This window comes from Pieris napi, chromosome 5 (genome assembly GCF_905475465.1).
Source record: "Pieris napi chromosome 5, ilPieNapi1.2, whole genome shotgun sequence".
In the NCBI taxonomy this organism is placed as follows: Eukaryota; Metazoa; Arthropoda; class Insecta; order Lepidoptera; family Pieridae; genus Pieris; species Pieris napi.
The window spans coordinates 1,018,737-1,043,202 of NC_062238.1; the positions used below are offsets into that span (position 1 = coordinate 1,018,737).

The 24,466-nt window shown below is 32.1% G+C and overlaps 1 protein-coding gene, 1 long non-coding RNA gene and 1 pseudogene across 5 annotated transcripts; 1 reads left to right on the forward strand and 2 right to left on the reverse strand.

Annotated features, from left to right (window-relative positions):
* The first annotated feature begins 1,374 nt into the window (after positions 1-1,374).
* LOC125049685 (lysosome membrane protein 2-like) lies at positions 1,375-14,461 on the forward strand. 4 transcript variants are annotated; one of them, XM_047649100.1, is made up of 12 exons: positions 1,412-1,504; positions 3,473-3,635; positions 4,235-4,311; positions 4,628-4,722; positions 5,485-5,651; positions 6,825-6,972; positions 7,695-7,898; positions 10,447-10,565; positions 11,025-11,293; positions 12,504-12,622; positions 13,229-13,354; positions 13,955-14,461. In XM_047649100.1, the coding sequence occupies exons 3-12, from the start codon at positions 4,263-4,265 to the stop codon at positions 14,168-14,170; spliced, it is 1,512 nt and encodes a 503-aa protein (XP_047505056.1). In that variant the 5' UTR covers positions 1,412-1,504; positions 3,473-3,635; positions 4,235-4,262; the 3' UTR covers positions 14,171-14,461. The 4 variants fall into 4 exon arrangements, with proteins under 4 accessions (XP_047505055.1, XP_047505059.1, XP_047505056.1 ...); XM_047649099.1 differs by lacking the exon at positions 3,473-3,635 and having other exon boundaries at positions 1,375-1,504; XM_047649101.1 differs by lacking the exons at positions 1,412-1,504; positions 3,473-3,635 and adding an exon at positions 1,801-1,862.
* A 2,848-nt stretch (positions 14,462-17,309) lies between these two features.
* On the reverse strand, positions 17,310-19,067 carry LOC125049696 (annotated as a pseudogene).
* A 1,414-nt stretch (positions 19,068-20,481) lies between these two features.
* Positions 20,482-20,946, reverse strand: LOC125049617. The gene is made up of 2 exons (XR_007117037.1): positions 20,858-20,946; positions 20,482-20,645 (listed from the first exon to the last, which is right to left on the reverse strand). It is a non-coding gene; the product is annotated as an uncharacterized LOC125049617 (long non-coding RNA).
* Positions 20,947-24,466: the final 3,520 nt, after the last annotated feature.

Here is a 24,466-nt window from a genome sequence, read left to right on the forward strand (position 1 = left end):
ATTTTCATAATGTCATATTTTATCTCTACAATAATTGACTTTAATAGGAATTGACTATAATGATTCATAATGTATGTAACTTATATGTAAAATTCCTTTAAGACAAATTTACATGCCATTATATGTGGCAGAATATGCGAACAAATAGTCACAATATGCGATAATATTAGATTATACCATCATAACATTTTTTTTACCATATTATTGCAAATAAATTATTATTATTATTGAATATTCGCGTGGAACTCCCGTAAACTAAAGATAATATTATAATTTTAACATGTTAGCTACTTATACAACTAATTTATCATTATTTTTTGTCAAACATTGTACATCTATTGCGAAGTAAGCGAAAAACGCGATACAATTAAGATCTATGATAATTTTAACGTATTTAATGTAATTCTGGTTTTGCTTGGTCGGAATATTGTATTACTGTGTGGGTTTTTTGCGTCATGGCATTTAGTGAACTTTTCGCTTAAAATATACTTTTTAGTTTTTGGATAAAATCATCTTAATATACTTACACGTAGTCAAAGAATATAAATTGGTTAAGAAATTTATTTTTAGCGATGAGACAAAGTCATTTATTAGGATGCAGTTTTATATTTATTAAACGAAGATTAGGTTTTAAAACGAAAACCCAAAAAAGTCTAAGATTACTTTTTAGTGCTAATTTATGATTAATTGGGATGTACTAAATATAAGTAAAATATGTGTTATTTTTTAATAAGCATCCTTGATTTACCTGAAATGAAATCGCTTTAACCAAAAGTGAATTGTCCCTGAGCTCACAGGATGCAGCCCTTCTTGTCCGCATCGCTAAGGAATGAAACACCCTGCGTGTGTTTCTCCCGATTACGAAAAAAAAACCGGCATTTTAACCCACTTTCATATGATGCAGGTTTTTATCAATTTTATTAAAAAGACTCCCATGTTCAATTATAAATATCACATACACAGACAGACAGTTGCACAAATGTATGATCACTATTATTTTGATTTTTAATAAAATTCAAGTTTATTGTTTACCGACAAGAAAATACAAGAATTACCTGTACCGGTAATTAAGTACCTCTAGCACATTTTATTTTATGAATTAATGAAGTCAAATATTGGCAGGCAAATAATCTATCTATTATAATTGTGGCACAATTGCTGTAACTACCCTTAGCTATTCCATATGCAAACAATATACTGACGTTTGAATTAAAATCTTAGGGAGGTTTTAAAATATGTCTTATTCATTTCTAATTAGGTTTATTTTCGGTTATTTCGGCCTTGTAAAGCGCTTTTTGTTTGAAATTCGCTCTTGCATAAACGTCTTATGAGCGATAATATTAAATTAAATCTCATTTTATTAACTTATTTTTTCGTTCGATTGTCGAAGGAGTGCATGTGTAGGCTTTATCGTTATATATTGTCAGTTTCATAATTGATCTAGTCTGTGAAGGTTGTGGTTTAAATAGATTAAAGTTAATAAAATAACATACTGTTTATTACGGTGAGTTTATATGGATATGCGTTATTAATAGTTATTATAAAGTTAAGTAATTAGTTCAATATCAAAAATCTAGTTTTTATATAGGTAACAAAATGTACAATTATGAACGCTTCGATATGAAATGCTTCTAATTTTACATTTACTGCCAGTTCCCAAATCAAGTTTTACTTTTAACAGCTTAAGTTTTACACAGTGTTTGTACGGAGCTGCAACCATTACATAAACATGACAAGTAATTGTTAATTAATAATAATAAAATAGATTAAAAACAAAGACTTGTCGTCTATCAGCAGGAGGCATGGTGAATTAGGAGCACGCAGTTACATTCTCGTGAATATGCAATAATAAAAACAAACTGGTAATATTCTAATTTCTAATATATAAAATTCTCGTGTCACAATGTTCGTTCCCATACTCCTCCAAAACGGCTCGACCGATTCTTATCAAATTTTTTATGCAAATTCAGTAAGTCTGAGAATTGGACAACATCTATTTTTCATCCCCCTAAATGTTAAGGGTAACCCCTAAATTGTTATTTTTATTTTTTAGACAAAACTTTTTGTTTTAATTTTTTTATTATACAACATACAAAAATACATACAACCCTTAATTGTCTACCCTCTACCATCAACCCCTATTTGTTATTATAGTAGATAGTTATTTTCATTGAAGTAAAAAAAAAATCCTAGAAATATTATACATGGCAAAACGACGTTTGCAGGGTCAGCTAGTAATAATATATATTCATGTGTTGTTTACGTAATTAATGAAGGATAATCGTAATATTAGCATCTATAGTTTATCTAGTTCTAATTGGTTTCACATACGTATTTGATACATTGAATTTTTTTTCGAAATTCCGTGATATGGGAATGATTTTTTATGATCACTCGACTCTAAGTATCGACACTACGTCTTACCCTAACCTATGGTTTCCTTACAATGTTTTCCTTCACTGTACGAGTAAGTGCTAACCATCTAGAAGGATCCATTGTTGCTTAATAGGGGTTTGATACTATATTATCTATATATACAAAAATGTTGTTGGTTTGTGTACGCTTCAAAAACTCAAAAAGTTCTGCACCGATCGAGCTGAAATTTTAGCATGATAGATATAATCCGCATCAAGGATTGTTTTTATCAATTTTTTTTATATTTTTTTTGTTTTTTATTTTTCCTTTTTTTGCCACAAGTATTGCAAAATTAAACTTATATGAAATGTTTTCTTTGTTTTGTTTATCATTTCTAATCACAATGTGCCACAGCGAAGCGTGGAAGGGACCAGCTAGTATACTATATTTTTTAATACTTTACAGATTATTTATCTTTATTATCTATTGAACCCTGTATACTTAGATAGTAAATAAAATTTTAGTTAATCACTACGTCCAACTATTTCTTTCGACGAATTTCTTTCTTTATATTTTACTTTATATTATTTTGGTTAAAGTTACGTTATTTTGAGTTTTTTTTTGTTTATTATTTATGCACTTCTTGTACTTTATGCACTGTAGGTGTTTCTTTTTTTAATTGTTCCATATTAGGGTTGCCTGGAAGATATAGTTTGTTAGCGTTATGGCCGCCCGTTGTCTAATAACTAATGTAACTTGTTTTTTTATTTATATGTTTTTGTATAAGGTAACGAAGTGTACATAAATAAAAAATAAATTCTTTCATTGGAAATATGGGTTAGTTTCCTGATGTAGCTGTTATTTTCCATGAGGAAAAGTCATTAAAAATGTATTTGCCTTACGCATAGTCCATTGCCCCAATGTTGGTTTATTTTGGCCCCATTAAACTCAATATTTAAGTAACAAAATACATATAATATATTCAATATGTATAACAATATATTATATGCCTTTCAATATACAATATGTATATAAATATATATACGTTTAAAAACGTTGTTGTGATTATAGTTCATTACATTAAAAAAAAACTCAATAATACTATTGTTCCCTTTAGAGTAGAGACTCTTGGGCCGTAGGTCGGTCAAGTGCACAGGCGCTAATTATAGATTTAAGTTGCCGACTGACCGGAGATAGTAACGGTGACCCCAGAGCTAGTGCTTTCCTCGCTCAACGAATAAGTATCGCAATACAGCGAGGAAATGCTGGCAGCGTTATAGGTAGGTAGTAGGTACCCGCGGTGTACCAGGGTCCAAATTTTTTAAATTTGCTTTTTTTTTTAAATTAATTTAGAATTATTTTTTAATATTTATATCAAATTCACCAAATGTTGAATTTAATTTTTAATGTCAAACTGTCGTTTCGTTTGCGATTTTTTTCCTTAATTAAAATTAAAATGAAACATAGCCTATGTCACTCGGGAATAGTATAGCTTGCCAACGGTGAAAGATTTTTTGAAATCGGTCTAGTAGTTTCGGAGCCTATTCATTTCAAACAAACAAAAAATCAAACCTTTTCTCTTTATAATATTAGTATAGATATAATGAATGCTTTCTACGGAAAACTGTCACGGTGGAGTCCGAATCGCATCTGTCCACTTGATGGACGTTATAATTAATGCCTCTAGGTAATAATTAAATAAATAAATAACAGGTTAAATAATTGTAAATCTTACATATTAATTCATAAATGAAAATAAGTAGTTCACAGGCCGAAACAAAACCTTGTTTTTATAAGGACCTTTTTTATAATTCATTTATTAATTTATGTAAACGATATGTAGTTTAAAACAAGTTTATAATAAAATAAATATTCGCAGAATGCTGCGCACGTGCTAATTTGACAAAATGAAGCAAAGTAAGAAGAAAATTCGACAATTAAGTCGTAAAAACTTTTGTACGTATAATTTTATTTATATCAATTTATTATAACATTTATTGATAATTAATAAGTATGTATGTATTTAAAATCAGCACTACAATTTATATTTAAATAGTTTAATAAATAATATACCACCGCGTCATTTATTTTAATGGACGTAATAAGAACAAAATAACCATTTATTTTAAATTTAATTGCGTAGCGAACACATTATAGAAGTTAATTTAACCTTAAAATAATTTACGAAAAGCTGAAGTATCAAAGTACAAACACGTGGGCAGGTAAGAATATATTTTGTAATTATTGATTTGATTTTGATTTTAATGTTTAGGGAAGATAATTGTCTACTCTGTCGTTGGTCTGCTGTTTATGGTTCTCGCAAGTTTATCATGCATCTGGGATTCTGCACATATATTGGCCATTCATGTAAGTACAATTATGTATTAATTTTTAAATTGGAAAAGTAGAATTAGGGGTTTAAATGAATACTTTTTTTTCGTTTTATTGTGATTCTGCAAAGGTAAAGACGCACGTTATGTTAAAATTACAGATGTTGACGGTCCATCTTTAGTTAAATACAGTAAAATTAAAACAATTAAATAATAAGGTGAGCAAGTGGCGGTCCTACCGCTTTCGAGCGATCACTTCCAGACAAAAAGTTTTATTAAGTTAATTTGGAATATAAGGTGAGCGCGAGAAGTGGAAAACTAAAAAAGAAATATAATTACTGTGACTTAAAGAATGGACAAACTAATTATAACATGAGTTTGCTATATTTTTAGATATTATTTAATTAAATACAATTTATATTCAGAAACACAATAACTAACCTTAAAATACAGTATTCACAATTTTCTTAACCTACAAAGTAATAATAGAAATAATTAAAAAATAAATAAAATGAAAATGAAAACAAATTTAAAAAGTTTGGTCCCTGTGGCAGTTATCAATTATATTAATTAATAACATGTATACTAGGTACTGTAGGTACTGAATTTCTATTAAATCAGTTAGTACGAAAGTTAGGTATAGGATGTGGACTGATATTCTTGCACAGTAGAGCTTTAAAAGAAGGTTTAGAAGGAGCTAAACGAATAGGAACAGGAAGTGATTTCCATAAGCCTCACTGCCAAAAATATATGTGTAAATTCCCAGATATTTTAAAACATATATGAAATTATTTTTCAGATGGTAAGACTATCTAAGGGCTCAATTATGTACAACATTGTGACACAAAAGGATTATCCCTGTGCATATTATGATATATATTTATTTAACATTACTAATGGCGATGCCTTTCTCTCGGGGAGAGAGAAAAAGCTGAAAGTGGAGGAAGTTGGGCCATTCCGATACCAGTAAGTTTGTCTTGATTAAGACGCTTTTTACCATGGAGAGTGTTCAGAGGAGTTGTTCGGATTAATATCTGCAGCTGAGTTTCATCATCGGTCGTCGGTAAAATACGAAATTCCACCCGTATCACCTCGACGTCCGCCGTTCCACATCTGAGCGTTTTTTCAAGGCAGTTGGAAACAGCTACCCACTGAAGTATTTTCGAACCAATTCGACTTAGGGTCCTTCAAGAAAAGAACGTACCAATTCTTCAGTTTTTGTGGCCCACTTCCACTATATGGGACCAATTGCCCACTGAAGTATTTCCGAACCAATCGATCAAATCGATCGACTTAGGGTTCTTCAAGAAAGGAGCGTACCAATTCTTAAAAGGCCGGCAACGCACTCGCGAGCCTGACATTGAGTGTCCATGAGCGGCGGTATCACTTAACATCAGATGAGCCTCCTGCCCGTTTGCCCCCTATTCTATAAAAAAAACGTAATCCTCCTAAATTGACGTCAAAAACGTAATGGATTTTGAAATATAACTGTTTTATTTCAACCGAAGTGTAATTAGCCTTAAACGTTTCAAGCCTTTAAATCAATGTTGTATGTTGTATATTGCCTATTGTTTTGTTTGTTAACATCCTTTTGTTTTATTCCCATAATTCTTTTATTGTAAGATAATTAACTGTAAACATTTTCATATATTGTAATAATGAACATAATTTTTAATATTTTTTCCGTGGGCATTTTATTTCTTTGAACTTTACGTTAATTAACTTGGGTTTAACCAATGTCAAGTATGCAAACCGATCGTAAAATATAACTCAGTTTATTACCGTAAACAAACAATCATAAGGCAGACAAGAACATCAACAGTAAGCATATTTTCGTGATCAATTTGTGTCAGTTTCAATTTAAAAAATACTTGAAAGTCTTTTCACAATTCTGTAATCACTTTTGTTTAATCAGTGGTATCGAAATTTGATATGTCCTTTCATTCAATAAGCTTTTTGTTCTTGCTGCGTCTCGACTATTACGATTATTTTATTGCTTCAATAAAAAAGCTTTGCTATCATTAAATGGAACTTAACATCAATAGATTATTGAGATATTCATACAAAAAATCACTAAAATTCACGTTCGCAACGGAAGATTTTAAAGATTAAATTTATTTATTTTACTTAAATTTGCAGAGAATTTCGCACTAATACGAATATTGACCTGGATGTGGAGAAAGGTATACTGAAATATACGCCCAAAATCGATATTAGATTTATACCAGAGTTTTCAATCGCTGATCCACGGGATGTAGAACTTCAGATGCCTGATATGGTAATGTTGGTGAGTTATACAATAATTATAAAACAGTAGGCAATTTTTGCCGCGCACCACCACTATGCGGAACCAGCTGCCTACTGAAGAATTTCCAAACCAATTCGACTTAGGGTGCCTCAAGAAAAGAGCGTTCCAATTCTTAAAAGGCCGACAACTCAGAGTGTTTGAGTGAACCTCATGCTGTATAAAAAAAGGTATTTTTGCACGGATTAGATTCGTAGTTAAATTGCTTTGAATTGTTGTTTAACTTTTATATTATTGAAGATTACACAATATTTATCTACCAGTGCGTCGTGAATAAACGTTTGTACTACCCTTCGATTAATAGCCTACCCACATACTTACGATTTATAATTTGGAGTTCAGTTACCCTGATTATTAAAAAGAAAAAAAAACGGCTTTATAAACTTGTCAACTGAAGAGGACATTTTTTAAATATTTCCCTCAAGGGAAAGTTTTAGAGTGTTAAGGTTAGGGATACCAATAGTGATAACTGTTGTACCGGTTTTGATGAAAAAACGAGTCATTGACTTTTGACTTATGATTTAGTTTCCCATAAATTTGTGGACATACAAACTTATCAAATTTAGCTGATGTACTCTGTAGCCTAAAAAGATCGCATGTCATTTTCAATTTATCAACTCAAATTATCTGTTTATAAAAACAAAAAAGCAATGATTATTATTTCAAGGAAAATTTATATTTCTAAGATACTATATAACTCGCAGGCAGCTGCATCACGGGCGTCGGTTCACGCAGTTTTCGTTCAATATTTTTACAACATAGCAGTGAAGACTTTGAAGAGGCGGCCAATTCACACCACTACCGTAGATAATGTGTTGTGGGGAACGCACAATGACGCAATAATGCAGGTGGCAAATACTTTTCTGCCTGGAGAATTCGATTTTAACACGTTTGGAATATTGCATAAGGTAATTTTTTTTATACTCACCTTACCAGCGCGTGAACATACAGTACAGTAAATTAATAGGAGAAATGTCCTACGTTAAACACTTATAGGGTAGCTGGTGAGCTAGAGGAAATGGGTACCAATGAGCCGTCGGTCCAGATGCCATGGAAAGCAACCTCTTGCGTGGGCATTTTGTATGTAATAAATAGTTTATATGTAATTTTTATGAATTTTATGTATTGTTGGAACGTTTGAATAGCAATGACTAATTTCTGGTTATTGTAGTTGGCATTTTACAGTACTTGGAAATAAATTCGAAATTCAAATTAATTTTACTTTGCAAGTATGAGTATGAGTTGCGAGTATGAATTCTTTTTTTGAAATTAATTTGTTTATCGCTATTACCATCTGCGTATACATAGTTGGTATTACTGATAGACTGAAAGTCTAAGTTTTTATAAAAAAAACCAGTAGCGCTACAACCTTTTAGGTCTGGGTCACAGATTTTATATCTGTGTCATGATAATTTATTTTTCTTAATAGAAAAGTAGGTGATCAGCCTTCTGCGTATGAGACACGCCGTCTCCCTCTAAGGCAAGCCGGTTTTCTCTCGATGTTTTCCTTCACCGTACGTAAATGAGCACTTAGAATGAAAAATCCATTGGTCCAGCAGAATCTATAAATAACTTTATAAGAAATAAACACATTTTTCAATATTATTTAATCGGATATATAACATCTCTAAGTCTTTTAATGTCAAATACAGCAAAAACTATAAGAATAATCGGAAAAATTAGTGAATATTATTATAATATGCATTTTTGGATTTCTTATTAACATTCAATGTGCGTCAAACTGGTATTAAATATAAGTTTGCAAGTACTTTTTTTATAATATTATTGCAATTTAATTTTATTTAAAGGTTTTCTGAAATGGAGGTTTTTTGCTATGATATTTTGAGATCACAACAGTAAATTTACATAACCATAACGAATATGCAAAAATTTGTTCGGCAGTTACTGAGTTTATTGCGTTCATTGGGACAGACCAAAGAACTTTATTTCAATTTTTTTTTATTAATTAACCTTCTATTGTGTAAGGTGGCAGGTGTTTGTATTCGGTGCTTTAAATCTTTCTTCATAATTTTATACACATTCATTTTACATAATCGATATATAACTCAAAGAACGCGTTTAATAAATATTTTGAAGTGGATTACTTCTACGTAATAGTTCTAATTAGTTTAAAAAAAATGTGATTATTCATTTGACAAGAATTCATTACTCGTATAATGTGTTAGATTTGGAAATCATTTTTAAGTAAAAAAATACCTGTGTCAGGGTTCCCAGCTCTTCCATAACAAACTTAATAGTGAATTCCATAAAAATATATAAATTTTCTTACATCTTTTTTAATTATTTTTATTTTTACAACTGTTTTCAACACGCTTGAGTGCATGAGTGTGTGAGTGGATGCATGTTAGTGAATGAGTAAGTGTGGGTGCAAGTGAGTGAGTGAGTGAAACTATATATTAGGTCTCAGAAGCATCTCCAACAATGCGTAAGGTGTCTTCATAAAGCAATTCTTTAATCTTATTTTTAGATTATAGACAAAGGGCGGGTAGATATTAAGCAGCCTATTTAATCTAATATAGAGCGTGACTTCGACGATTTAGGAAATCATCGTGCTTATAAGTGATGAACTGTACAGCCAGGGCACGTACTTGCATAGGAAATCATCACGCTTGTAGATGATCGGAATGTACGAGCCTTGGCACGTACATAGGGAATAATCACGTTTATAAAACTCCTTAGTTTTCCTTAAGCCTGAGTGAGCAAAATGTACAGCCTTGGCTCGTACATGGTCTGCACGCGCCGGGCGTAGGCCCGGTCTCGTGTACATGCGCTCATACACTGCCATACTCCACTGCGCACCGGGCGTAGACGCGGCGAGCACCGTGCCCGGTTATGTGGAAAGCCGGCGCTAGCGCCGGCTTTGTGAGCTTGGCGTCATGGTGTCCCATACAAGAATGTCGACCGGGCCTAGCTCCGGCGAAAAACCGTCTCGTGGGCATGAGCCGTTAAGGACCTACCTGGTCGCCAAACTCCAAAAAAATACATTGTTTCTTTCCATTTTTCGTCATCGTTTCTTTAAGTAGGGCGAATGGAAAAAATATATGGTGGAGTTGAGTAGTTTATTTATCAATTTTGAAAGATCGATACACGATTCAAATAACTTCGCTCGATAGAAAAAAAATCCAAACATAGTCATAATTTTTGACACTTTGAATTCATTTTATGACGAAAATGAACATTATTTTAAAATTTACACGATATATTTTATCGCAAGCCAAGTAATCCATTTTAGAAAATAAAATGATAAAATTACATTAATGTAATGTTTTACATAACTAATTGTTATTACGGGCCGGCGCGCCTCAGTGCTCCAGCTCTCCACTGCGCACCGCAGTCCACCCCGTAACACTGACACAGCAATTCGTGCTGTGATAGGGCCTTAATTAGTTACTGTGTAAAATCGTAAGTAACGTTTATGAGTGTATTTTTTTTCAGATACAGAATAGTGGTGATAAGAATTTCGTAATAAACGCTACAGATGAAGAGAAATTTAAGATTATTAGCTTTAATGGTGAAAAAGGCTTACCCGTGTTGGGGTATGGCACCCACAAACAGTAAGTTTTGTCTAAATAATACAATTTTAAAGCAGTCATGTACCATCAGTTTGTTGGGTCAAAGCATCTCTTGTTAATTGGACTTGGCAGATTTCTGCGATTCCCACGAACTTTACATTGGTTTTGGATTTCGCAAATCGATTTACTATCCATTTCTAACAATATATCAACCGGAGCGGTTGACGGTTGTCCGCAAATGAGTGCGTTGTTATCGTGCGGTTTCATGTAATAATCGATGTGCGGCCTACCGCAGCGGCACGCCGCATCGCGGCCAGCCGCTAGTGCGTTGTAGGTCTAAGAGAGTTTATTCGAAATTAAACTGAGTTGGGATGATTTTTACTGATCAATAGAATTTCCACGGGCCCCAGATGGTATAGTTACGCCACTGTGTCCAAGATATTAATAAAAGTTCAGCCGTGCAGGACAATTGTCCTAAATATCGTTTTGCCTTTCTTACAGGAGTCGTTGCAACACATTCAAAGACGCATATGAAGGAATCTCCTATCCCATAGACGTTACCAAAGACACGCCTTTACGGTTATATCACAATTCCCTCTGCCGATTAGTAGATTTAGAGTATAATGGTACGCGGTCCATGGATTATGGACCTGAAGCCTTTGTCTACAAAATTAGAAGGGATGCGTTCTCAAATACGACAGAGACAGAGTGTGTATGTCATTTACCGAAATGCATAAATGGGGTTACTGATTTGGCGCCATGTTTTTACGGTAAGATTTTTTGAAGTGAAGCTTCTTTAGGCGCATGAGGGTAAAATTTTTCGGAATGTCACGAAGATGTGCAGCGTTTTTATAGAAATGGAAAGAGCGGTTAAGACCGATTAAGAGAGAGAGAAGGGTGAATTACCTTATAGAAATTCTATTTTTAAAATTAAAATTTCGTAAAGATTGCAAAATAATTTATTGAAATCTCAAATAACGAATTGGAAATTAAAATACCACGTGTTTTTATTATCGACGAAATAAATTTTAAAAATTAAATTTATTATTTGTATTAATTTTCGACACTTAACATTTTAATGACAATTAAATTCATTAAATTACTAACATATCTTCCTTCTTCCCTCCCTCTAAGTCTCGGAAATCTAACATTTTAGATTTGTATAAATATGAACATGAGTTAAAAATTTGTAAAAACTCGTACTTTGTACGCACGCTCTTTTTTTTTAAATTTAATTTTAATTTTTCTGCGACATTTATTTTACACAAAATGGATCAGATAACGAGCTCATCTTTCTGTTACTATTAGAATATTTTTAAATGTTCGTTTCTAAGTTTTTATTGTAGCGTTCTAAAATATATTTATTGTGAGTTAGCAGACTCAAACACAACAATGAACATAGTAAATATTTCTTAAGGTATATGTTTTATTAAACCACTCATATGTAGTTGTAATAATAATAATAATAATTTATTTGCAAGACAAAAATGTTATGGTGGTACAATCGACAGTTCGCATATTCTGCCACACATAATGGCGAATAAGTGTAGTAACATGTGTGACCACTCTGTGACAGGTAATTTTAATTATTTTTAAAATTACTTTTGTCGCAATTTTAAAAAATTCCAATTTGCCCTTTTGCTCGCTCGTTCTTGATCAAGCCTCAAACATTCTTGATCAACAAAAACATTGCCAGTTCTACTCACCATGTACTGGTTTGAGTTGAGTTGAGTTGGTTGGAGACACTCTTATGGTATCTGTCGTGGCGCTGGCATCACGTGTTTCACATTATTGTGATTATTTCTATCATTTATCAATTAAAAGACATGGCGTATTAAGTCACACTCTGAAACGAGGGGAAATTATACTTTAGAATAGTATAGTATACTTTTATCTCTATATACTCGTAAATTCGTATCAATCATAAGTATATGTACTGCATTACGTTCGATGTTTTAAAATGTTTGTGTTTGTTATTAGGAGCGCCGTCGGGTTTATCAAACGCACATTTTTTGTACAGTGATATGAAACTCTCAGAGCGACTGGAAGGAATGAATCCCGATGAAGAAAAACACGGAAGTGAATTTCTTATCGATCCGGTAAGTATTTTAGATAATATACAAATAAATAATTCTATTCAAAAATGTAACTTCCTGCAAATGTTTATTATAATAGAAACATTTGTTTGCAAGAAGATGGTTGAACTGTGGCTACTGGACCTCAACTATGAGGATACGGATTCATGAATACATACACACACATATACACATATATACACACTCACATACACACACTCACACACACACACACACACACACATACTCCATGTGGTTTCCTTATGTATGATTAATTTGTTAATGTTGCAAACTCTTATGCATGTATAGTATATTAAGCATAATAATTGTATATTAAGCATAAATTTACACTACGTTTTAAAACCTGGCGATCCGAAGTGGTGGGCGCCTGATGACCCGTAACACAGGTACTCTTACCTTTAGCAGGCATCAGTCTCACACAAACAAGCATTTCCATCTATGATAAATAACTGTTGCTTTATTTTGTGCATTATGTATGTTTTTGAGAGAAATAAAGATAGTTTAAAGTATGTATCCGTTACGTGATCATGTTTTCTATAGATAAGATAAGTACACACCACTAGACAACCACAAAAACCGTAGATGTAGAACATAAATTTATTCTTGCAGAAACTTGGTGTTCCGCTGGCAACAAAGTTTACCGTCCAAGGCAACTTGATAATGGGCGATGTGAGCTTCAACTCGGATGTAAAAGTTTTCTCAAATATGGTTGTACCTTTGCTGTACTTAAAAATCGTAAGTACATTGGATACATTGATCGCTTTAAGGACCTTTACTTAATGCTCAGTCTCTCTTGTATTATCATTAATAATGGTATCAACAAGTAGACGTTACCGTACCGTAACCGCTATTCAGATGCTATATCTATATGCTGCAGCCAACTAGCTTAATTAGTCGTTTAATTAACAGCCTAGTCTCTTTACTAAACAGGGCTGTTCAACTAGCGGCCTAAATAATATTTGGTAAAACATTTAATAAACTGGCTGGCTAATGCTTAGGACATAGGACTAATTTAACTTGACAATTCAAAAGTGTACTTGGTTACCCACTTGAATAAAGATATTTTTAGGTTGAGTTTGAGTTTGACATTCGTAAGACCATGTGACAGAAATAAAAAAGAAGAAATATCTGACATATGAAATTCTGTATTTAATCTATTTAAAATGTTCGTAAATTAAAAAAAAATTGTGTTCTTACGCTTACTCTTAGTGTCTCTACACACTTCCGTACTAACCAAACGGAAATTAATGACTATTAAATAGGCGTGTGAAATATTGCAATAATTATGTGTATAAATTTAAATTTATATGAAATTACTTTTATTTTTAATTGCAGGTTCAGCCGGAGATGCCAGAATACTTTAAAAGCCTGTTCTGGGTGGTATACGTACTGGGACCATACATCAGATACGCTTCAATAATAATACTATATTCAACGTCTTTCTTGCTGTTATTTAGCGCTTTTAAATTGTATTATAATTCGGTAGTGACCACCATTCAATTTCCAGCTCAAGAATTACTAATAGCAGAGAATAATGAAAAATGCCATTAACTTGTTATATTTTAAGTTAGCTTAAAGTTTTTTTTTTATAGAACTGGGGCAAACTGGCAGGAGGCTCACCTGATGTTAAATGATACCGCCGCCCATGGACACTCAATCCTAGAGGGCTCGAGAGAGCGTTTCATTTTAAGAATTGGTACGCTCTTTTCTTGATGGACCCTAAGTTGTATTAGTACGGAAATACTTCAGTACTTCATAGGATAGTCGTTCCACAACTGAGATTTTGAGGCAGTTTTTGCGACGCCCAACAAGTATGTGGAACCAGCTATCTACTGAAGTATTTCCGAACCATGTTAACGATTCTTTAAGAAAAGAGCGCACCAATTCTTAAACAAAATTAGCGACAAAACTAGCGAGCCTTCTAGCTTAAAAATAAAAAGGTATTCATTTTAAGTACATATGCATTACAATGTGTAAGATTTGGGAACCCTTTTAAGTACCGCCGTATAACTTAGCATAAGATGAGCCTCCTGCCTTGTCTCTTGTTTTCTAAAAAAAATAAGTGGCTATTCATAGCCAGAATGTACCACAGAATTGTATTTTAATTTGTAAGATATTTTAGATTAATATAATAGATTTTGGTAAACAGGTGTAATACGTGTTACCTAAGAGTAGGACATGCTACCGTACCGTAAGACGTATACCGACCACGTTGGACTAAGGTCTATTATTAGGTAGATATTATTTGCAACCCAAATATAAAAGATGTGATAATTATCGCTGTAAGGTGACCGAGGTGAGGTATAGTTAATTTAGTACAAGGATTGTATACTTATTTATAAGTACGGGCTTAGAGTTTTAAGTGAAATATGTAATTTTGTACCCAAGAAGATCCTATAAAAACACAATAGTAATTGTATAAAACAAAACGATAAATCTAAGTTAAGATATACAAACACATAATCTAATATAAAAGTTACGTTAAATTAATTGCCATAGTACCTCTCAATGTAAAAAATTAGTTTTTAATACTTTAATAGACTTTCAACGAATATTCAATACGATCTTGAGTTGCAGCGCCATCTCTCGACTGTAAAACACAACTGTCATTACACAGGGCCAAATACACTTTTGGCGAACATTGAGCTATTCGGCCAGGTTATTCGTTGTATACTAAAACAATATTCATTGCAAGTCTAGCGTTTAGGTATAAGATGTAAAAAATAGATTCCATCATGAAGTATGGGCCAAACTATCACCAAAAGTAGGTGAAAAGCTTAGTTGTGGTCGCAAAGAAAACAGGATACAATTATTTATTTACAGCTGGGCCAAATTTTAATTAAATTATATATAGTATAATTATATACAGTTAGGTAATTTTTATAAAAACATTGAAAAATACTTACACTTAAATGATCCTGGTTTCTTTATCTATATGTTTTTAGAATTTTGCTCTTAGTGAAAATAAATAATATGGGCGGAATTTTAAAAACAGTGAAAGAGACAGAAATTTCATAGTGGTGAATTGCAAGTTAGGTTAAAATAATTGTATTTTTATATATTTTTATTAAATAAATACTTTTCATACCTGTCTTAATTTTTAATCCCTCCGAATTTAGAGGTGAGTATTGATATTGTAAAACTAAATTATTCATAAAAATACCAATACATATTATCTATTTATTAATTGAAATGAAAACTTGAGAAACTAAATTTTCGACCACTTCCCTTCAGTGTAAATAATTTACGACAAGAATGACCTGGAATATTAAATATTTTTAGATGTATCATGAATTGTTTTTTATGCAATAAACATTTGCAATTAAATATGTAATAAACATATGGTATCTCTGATATTGATGACACCTATTATTTATTATTATGATTATTTATTTTTATAGAACAGGGGGCAAACGGAAAGCTTGCCTGTTGTTAAGTGATACCACCGTACACTGACATCCTCAATATCTCCTGAAAGCGATGCCAGCCTGGTCGCGTAGTTTTTCACAGTTTCACAGTAGTTACATTATCGAAGTTATAATACGGATTTATAAATATAAAAAAAATCTTTTCCTAAGTTCATCAGGGACATTGCAGGATTCTAATTGTGAGAGAATTATTCAAATCTGTCCCGTACTTTTGGAGCCTATTCAATGCCAACAAACAATCATATCTTTTTAATAGACTAATTAAATGTCTAATTTTATTTGGTCCAACCAACATAAATACATAAATATAATTTAATTTGTGGGTATTTAGACTTCCTACACACCTTTTACGTATATATGATATTTAATGGAACCTGTCTCCGTATTCAGAGGTGAATTATGATTCATTTCTAAAGATCTTGCATCTGTTTCCTTGATTATATTCTTTGAGACATGGTGGCGACATCTGGTATATTTATTTTTCATATAAGCACGCAGAAAGACAAAAGAGAAGAAAACTACAAATTCGATGCGCCTACAATAAAGGTAATAGCAAATATGATACTTTGACATTCGTTTTACGATTTACGCACCAGTTATAGAGAACTGCCCTGCGATTCTGTAACTCACTTTTCGAACTCACACAGCGGTTTTCGCATTTCGCAGTGAGTTACATAATCGTAGGGCTGGTGCGTAATTCGCAGAAAATAAGTCTGCCACCATCGTAGCGCTGCGTTTCTATTATATCCTAAGAGCCCAGGACTGCCAGACCTTCGTCATTTTATAAAAGCTGAAAGTTCTTCTGTGCGTGTCCCCTATACAGGTAATAACAACCAGAGACTATAGAGTTTGGGTAGTGGTTACTTTGGCAGATAACAGGTAGTAAAGGTGTATAAAATAGTACCTTAAATTCGTTAAAGTATAAAGCTCAATTTTTTTATATTTTATTAGGGATAACTTTATAAACATCGTCATCCATTGCCGGACACTTATGACAGTTGCTTCCCCCTGCCAGACACCCCTAAACATTAATAAATTATAATTATACTTTCGTTAGAGTATAAAAGCTAAATTTTATATATGTTACTTGGGGACCTATGAAAAAATGATACCTCAATAGCCGGACAGTTTCAATGGTTTTTACACCTTGCCAGACACATTTAAAGTCCGCTGTAGGTCCGAGCGCGAGCGCTTAGGCGATTGCGATCTTTAAAGATATCCAATAAAACAATTATTTTATTATGTTCATAGCCATGTTATATAAAGTAAAAAATGTAATTTTATTATTATTTAAAACAAAAAAAAGTATTATTACATGTAAAAAAAAATATTTATTCATTGTCGTCGATAATTTCATTTTCTTCGTCAATACTCCTCAAGTCGATGTCATGGTCGTCTTCAATATCGCCTTCTTCGTCAGTTTCTGATAAAAAATAAAAAAAATTATACAATTCTGAATAATTAAAAAAATATGTACAATAATTTGTCATAATAATAACATACCTGATTGAGTTTTGAGCGAATCACTAACATAACTTGGTAGTTGATCTCCTGAAAACCATTTGAATTGGTATTTGCCATTTTTCAATACCCAGCCGTTATTGTCTGGTTGATATGTGGATGGATTTTTCAGATGAGCATTATTCCAAATGGTACGTATACATAATTTGCTCGCAGAAATTGCTCCAATAGCTCGCTTTTGCAAGGTGGTAGATTGCTAGCGTCAAAATTTCGCAACTTCTTCCGGTCAAAAGCTTCATGTACATCGGAAACTGTATATGAATCGATGAATATTTGCAGTCAAGCGTCATCAACACAAATAACTTTAGGGACATTGTAAACACTGCATATAAATCTCTGAATAATATTGAAAAATTTTCGTTGAAAATCTAAATTTTTAATTAATTCGCTGTTGCCGAAGTTTTTGAAAGCTTCGTTGTACTCGGGATATTTTTTTAATTTCTTGTATGGTTGTAACTACACATAATTCTTCAATACATCACTGAAATACAGATGATGCGCAGTAAATGATCGCAGTCGACTAAGCGCCCTGTCACTCACCCGCTAGAACAGTCGTTACCTCAGGCAGGGCAGGGTGTAAAAACCATTGAAACTGTCCGGCTATTGAGGTATAATTTTTTCATAGGTCCCCAAGTAACATATAAAATTTAGCTTTTATACTCTAACGAAAGTATAATTATAATTAATTAATCTTTAGGGGTGTCTGGCAGGGGGAAGCAACTGTCATAAGTGTCCGGCAATGGATGACGATGTTTATAAAGTTATCCCTAATAAAATATAAAAAAATTGAGCTTTATACTTTAACGAATTTAAGGTACTATTTTATACACCTTTACTACCTGTTATCTGCCAAAGTAACCACTACCCAAACTCTATAGTCTCTGGTCGTTCTTACCTGTATAGGGGACACGCACAGAAGAACTTTCAGCTTTTATAAAATGACGAAGGTCTGGCAGCCCTGGGCTCTTGATCTACTCGTATTAAGAGCGCTTCAAAAGTGTCTGTTGTTTTGACAGTTGTTTATATTGCTTAAATAAAAAATGAGGCTGACGCATTGACAATCCGAAAGCAGTCCAGATGTTTTTGTTTTTTTTTACTTTTTAATGTTTTTGTTTTAAATCGGAAATCATATTATGTTCGCAGATCAAATAAAATTTCAAAACACAAAAGAAAATAGCAATACTACGAATAATCGCATAAATTAGCCATAATACTTTTCCTTTCGCGGATTTCAACGCACAGGGGGCCTACCATGAGCTATCTTAAACCAATCCAGTTGGGATGCTGATGAGTTTAAGATCCTGAATTCAATAGCATTTTGTCATACCATGCCTTATACACTAAAACGTATTGGAATCGCAAGACCGCCCGAAAGAACGATAACTTTGTGGTTTCTATGTAAGTTCTGAAATGTAACTGTCAAACTTGGCTCGACAGATGATTCTACAATACTAATAAGTACTTATATGAATATATTATGTTTATACCCAATTGAACATTGTCTGAAAACATCTTTTTCTATCTTGATGGCGTCATTCTAACTAAATAAATACTTATTTTTTCAAATGGCTTATTATTAACATATTATAAATTTGAAAAATACTTAAGTTTATTTAAACATACAAAAAAGCAGAGGTGAAAAATACAATTATTTCGAATTATGTTCGTGCATAATAAGGAAAAGTTTAATTATAATAAATACTAATATTATAAAATTTTTGCAGTTTTTACATATAACACAAGAAGGTTAAGGTATGTAATTCGTAATGCTATATTTTAATACACGGAATAATCGTTGCAGAAGTCACAAGAGATTTTGGTAAAATACACGAAATAAAGGCGGGTGGGATTTTAATTAATTGAATATTATTAAACATTGTGCAATCGTTTGTAGGCTCACTGAAATCTTTAACGAATCAAAGTCGTTGATCTATAGCAAATAGTAAACTCGACATCTTCGAAGTAGGTAGAAGGGGATTGTCGTCTTGTTTCTCATATTCGTCAAATTTTTAATAACTTAATTATAATCACACTTTCTAAACGCAAAATAACTTAAAATAAAACTCTTCAATATCTTAGGTTTAAAGACATTTATTCTCATAACAGACAATATAGACCAGTGCAGGGGGCCTACCATGAGCTCTTATTGCGAGCCTATTGACAACCTACAACTGAGTTGCATCGCTAATTCGTACCATGACATCGAAAAAACGAGACAGTTTATGTTCCCACGTGACCTTAGCGATTATCAGATTTCGTTCGTTCAATTTGTATGAAAATCCGTACCATGACCGCTCGACTGAACCGAAATTTGACAGTTGCGCCTTCCAACTATGACAGAATAAGCGATTCTAAAAAAGTTACTTTTTGTTCAACTTTTTTGTATCGAAATGTCCAAATAATAGTTTAGAACCTATAAAATTCAATATTTGTATTAAAACTTGTTAATAAAGTTAAAATAATAAGATTTATCTACTATGGCTAATATATTTAAAAAAATATAATTTTTATATTTTGGGGTATTTTGAGTTTAGAGAGTGTGATAATAAATAAATTATTAAAATATCGACGGAGATGAGAAACAAGACGGCAATTCCCTTCTACCGACTTCGTAGATATTGAGTTTATAATTTATTATAGATTAACTACTTTGACTCATTGAAGATTTCAGTGTACCTACAAATAATTGCACATGGTTCAATAATATTCAATTAATTATTTAGGCATGTCTAACAAAAACATAATTCCCCAATATATCATATTTACAATAAATAATAATGCCATATCACTAGTAGATATTTATTATAATTAAATTTTTCCTCATTATGTTCATGAATTGTATTATTCTCCTCTGCTTTTTCTTTAAAAAAACAGAGGTGTTTCTCAAATTTATAATGTGTAAATAATAAGCCATTTGAAAGTATTATAATAACAGTATTTATTTAGTTAGGATGACTCCATCAAGATAGAAAAAGATGTCTTGTCTTGTCTTGAATCAGGCAATGTTCAATTGGATATAAACATATATTCATTTATATATTTCATTCTCTCAATTCAGCGAGTTTGTCAGGTTTAAGCTGTAAAGAAAATATAATTATTTATATAATATGAATTAGTTAACGTATAAACTGAATTTGTACAATTTTAAGGAATCAATTTTTATCATTATTTACTTATGATTTTTGAGTAATAGGTTGATTGTAATATCTTATGCAAAGAGTTTAATATCAGGAATTCACTTCGATATAGATATTTATTTTTAATAAACCAATTTTTGAACAATACTTACCCCATCATATTATTTTATAAGTGTAACAATTTGTAAAACTATATTTATGAAACCGAAATTTTGTAAACACCAAATATATTGAAAGCTCCAGGCTCCTATCAGTATTTGAAGGAAACGTTTAAAAATAATAAGTGTCAACTGCACAGAACCAGAAAACTTTACATTTAAAATATATCAAAAGAATAGTTTTATATTAAATAAATATATATATTAAGACATAATAGCTTATTGTAATTGATGAATTATTTAAAATAATTTTATATTTTATTTATTTTTATGGAAACATCTGTCGAAGTAAGTTTGACAGTTAAATTTCTAAACTTACATAGAAACCACAAACAAAATTATCGTTCTTTCATTCGGTCTTGCGATGCAAATGCGTTTCAGCTTATAGGCGGTCATGGTACGAAAAAATGCTATTGACTTTAGGTACCTAAACTCAACTGCATCTCAACTGGATTGTTTTAAGAAAGTTCATGGTAGGCCCCCAGATAGCCTTTAAAAATAATAAAAAGTGAAAAAAATTACAGTAGGATGAAACCCATTAGAAAAGCAGGGGAATATGATCAAAATGAAAGGAAAAATAAATTACGGTCGATCTGAGGTCGGGAAGGGGAGGGGGGGGGGGGGAGGTTTAAGGGTAAAAAACGGTTTATCTCGATTTCCGGCAAAACTAAAAGTCCTATCGAAGAAAACTAAATGGCAAAGTTGTAGGTCATAAAAAGATCTACAACTTTTGTATTCACACATTTTTCACATAACCTCAAAATTTATGTGAAAAATTCAAAAAACCAACTTTTTGGTTTTTTATTTCTATCTTTTACAAAAATTTATTTTTTTAAACGAAATTTGGTGAAAACTTACCTTATTATGTCCCAAATATACTGTAATTTATTTGATTAAAAATATTTATTTTTTCACCTTATTTTGAATTAATATCGAAAAAACACCCTAATTTTCAATCGAAAATTCTGACATCAAAATTTCAGCTTTTTTCAAAAAGTTGGTGTGCTTTCAGTTCGTTGAAATCTCTACTTTCCTATGGTAAAAAAATATATATATATTACCATAGTAAATGTTCTCAGAAAATGCAAAAAATCGTATGCAGTAACGCCCAGACCCGTCATCCCCTTCCCAATAAGGTAAAGAAGGTGTGATTTTGCCAAAGAATTATAAATATGAAGACGAACTTCACGAGGAAGGCTTCGAACTGTGTCTAAGGGAACCTCTTAGAGAAGATAATTTAGTTATTCAATGATTTATGTGCGTTGTCCATGTTAAGTTAGTGTCAATATATAATCCAAGATGTTTTTCGATTTTCTTTTCAATTAGTTAATTTTAACATTTTTAGGTTTAAAAATTAAGTACGATGTTTTAGCAGTGTTGATAGTTAGCAATTTCGACTGAAACCACAAGTATCGATAGTCAAGGTCTTTTTGCACTCGAGAAATTATATCATGCACAGATGAACCAGTGTATAGGAGACAGGTATCATCCGCATAAAAGGTTATCTGCCCATGCAAATTAAGGTGTTGTATGTCATTTAAATAAATTAAAAACAATAATGGGCCCAATATTGATCCCTGGGGTACTCCACAAGGGATAGGTAAGAGTTTACTTTGACAATTATTAATTTTAACTACTTGGAATCTATTGTTTAAATATGATTTGAACATTTTTAAGGCATTGCCGGTTATTCCTATCGTTTCCAGCTTTTCTATGAGAAGTGAGTGGTAAACTGTGTCGAAAGCTTTCATTATATCAATGAATAGGTACTACAAGGACAATTTTCTTTTGGTCTGAATTAGTTTTAATTTTTGGAATGAGATTAATAAATCCATATTGATGTTCGTATAAAAAATCTATATTATTTAGATGGTCTAATAAGCGCGTGTATAGAACTCTTTCTAATATCTTGGACATAACCGGCAATACCGAGATGGGTCTGTAGTTACCCGGATCTACAATACATTGGGTCTGGAGTATATTTTTGTGTATAGTGGTATTTCTATTTCTAGTAAGTCTATCTATAGTAAAATCACCAAAAACGATGATACGGTTTCGTTTCTGTAACTGTGCTTCATATGTATCTATAAATTTTTTAGAATTAGTATTACCAGAGTTATATATAAGTCCAATTTCAAGAGAATAGTTCACAAGTGTTATCCATAAGTAATTATTCCCATCTATGAATGTAGATTCACTTAAGATATGTTTTAGATCATTGTGTAAAGAAATGGAAACACCTCCACCTATTTTATCAGTTCTGATGTTGTAATATGTGTTTAACTATTAAGATGAAATGAACGAGCATGCACTTCACTTTTAATCCAGGTCTCGGTTAACAATATAATATGTGTCTTGAATTTAATACACTTCAGTAGGCATTTCAATTCATCAAATTTACCTGTACGATATATACTGCGAACATTTGCATAGAAACAATTCATACGTGAGGTTGCAATTTGTAGATCTTGATAGTTATATAGCAGGTCATGTGTTACAAGTTTTTTTTTGTCACAGCTTAATGTTTGGAGTTTTTTGATATTGGATTTATTTTTATAATCGTCGGTTTGCCTCTTATATATTTAATAGTTAATCAGTCTCCCCATTTGTTTGACGACGAGCCAGTTCATCCTTTATGCAATTTAAATATTTCTGCTGAAATGGTGTTTTATCTGAGTAAATTTCAATTCCGGTAGGTAACTTACTTTTATTGCGTAATAGTACTTTAGGTGTATCACAATCATTAAAGCAAATTTTTAGAGCAGGGTTTCTATTAGAATCTTGTTTTCCGATACGAAAAATTTTTGCTGGCTTGCAGAGGTCCTTAGATATAGTAGATATTATTTTCCTAACTTCAGATTCATCCGGGTGACGCTGATTATAAGTACTTAGTGATGGTCGTTCAGGCAGTCCTACCAGAATATTTTTTCTCTCTTGGTGATTGCGTCAAATAAGTCCTTTAAAATATTTTCTTGATCTAATATCATCGATTGTGTACAAACGGATGAATTTACAGATAAACAATAAACTACAAGCTCCCACCTTTTCAGAATGCCAAATCATAAAATGACTGCTTCACGACTGATTTGAGAGCGACCACCGATGCGAAAACCGCTGTGTGAGTTCGAAAAGTGAGTTACAGAATCGCAGGGCTGGTGTTTTTAACGTTACGATCTCAGATTCTAAGGACTAAAGTCGACCGCAATGATAGTGATATTTCACTCTCACTAATGCACGTTGTATTCACTCGATGAATAGTGAGATGGTGTAGAAATCTAGTTGTCCTGTTTACACGGTGGAGCACAATCACGCGCAGCGCATCACAGTTTATGATTACGTCATTTACGTGTTGGATGTACGACACTAAAGGGCTTATAACTTGCAGAGTTTGCCAAACGTACAACCACTTTGTCACAACGGTATAAGGATCACTTTAATTGATCACAATTAACTATTTTTCTAATAAAATTAAGCACACGTCCACTCTATTCAATAGCCTCACGACGAGTCTTCAATAATTTCAATATTTCAAATTTCATACAAAAGAAGAAATGTGTAAGAGAACTAGAAAATATCAAAGTATTTTTTGTAAATATATACTAG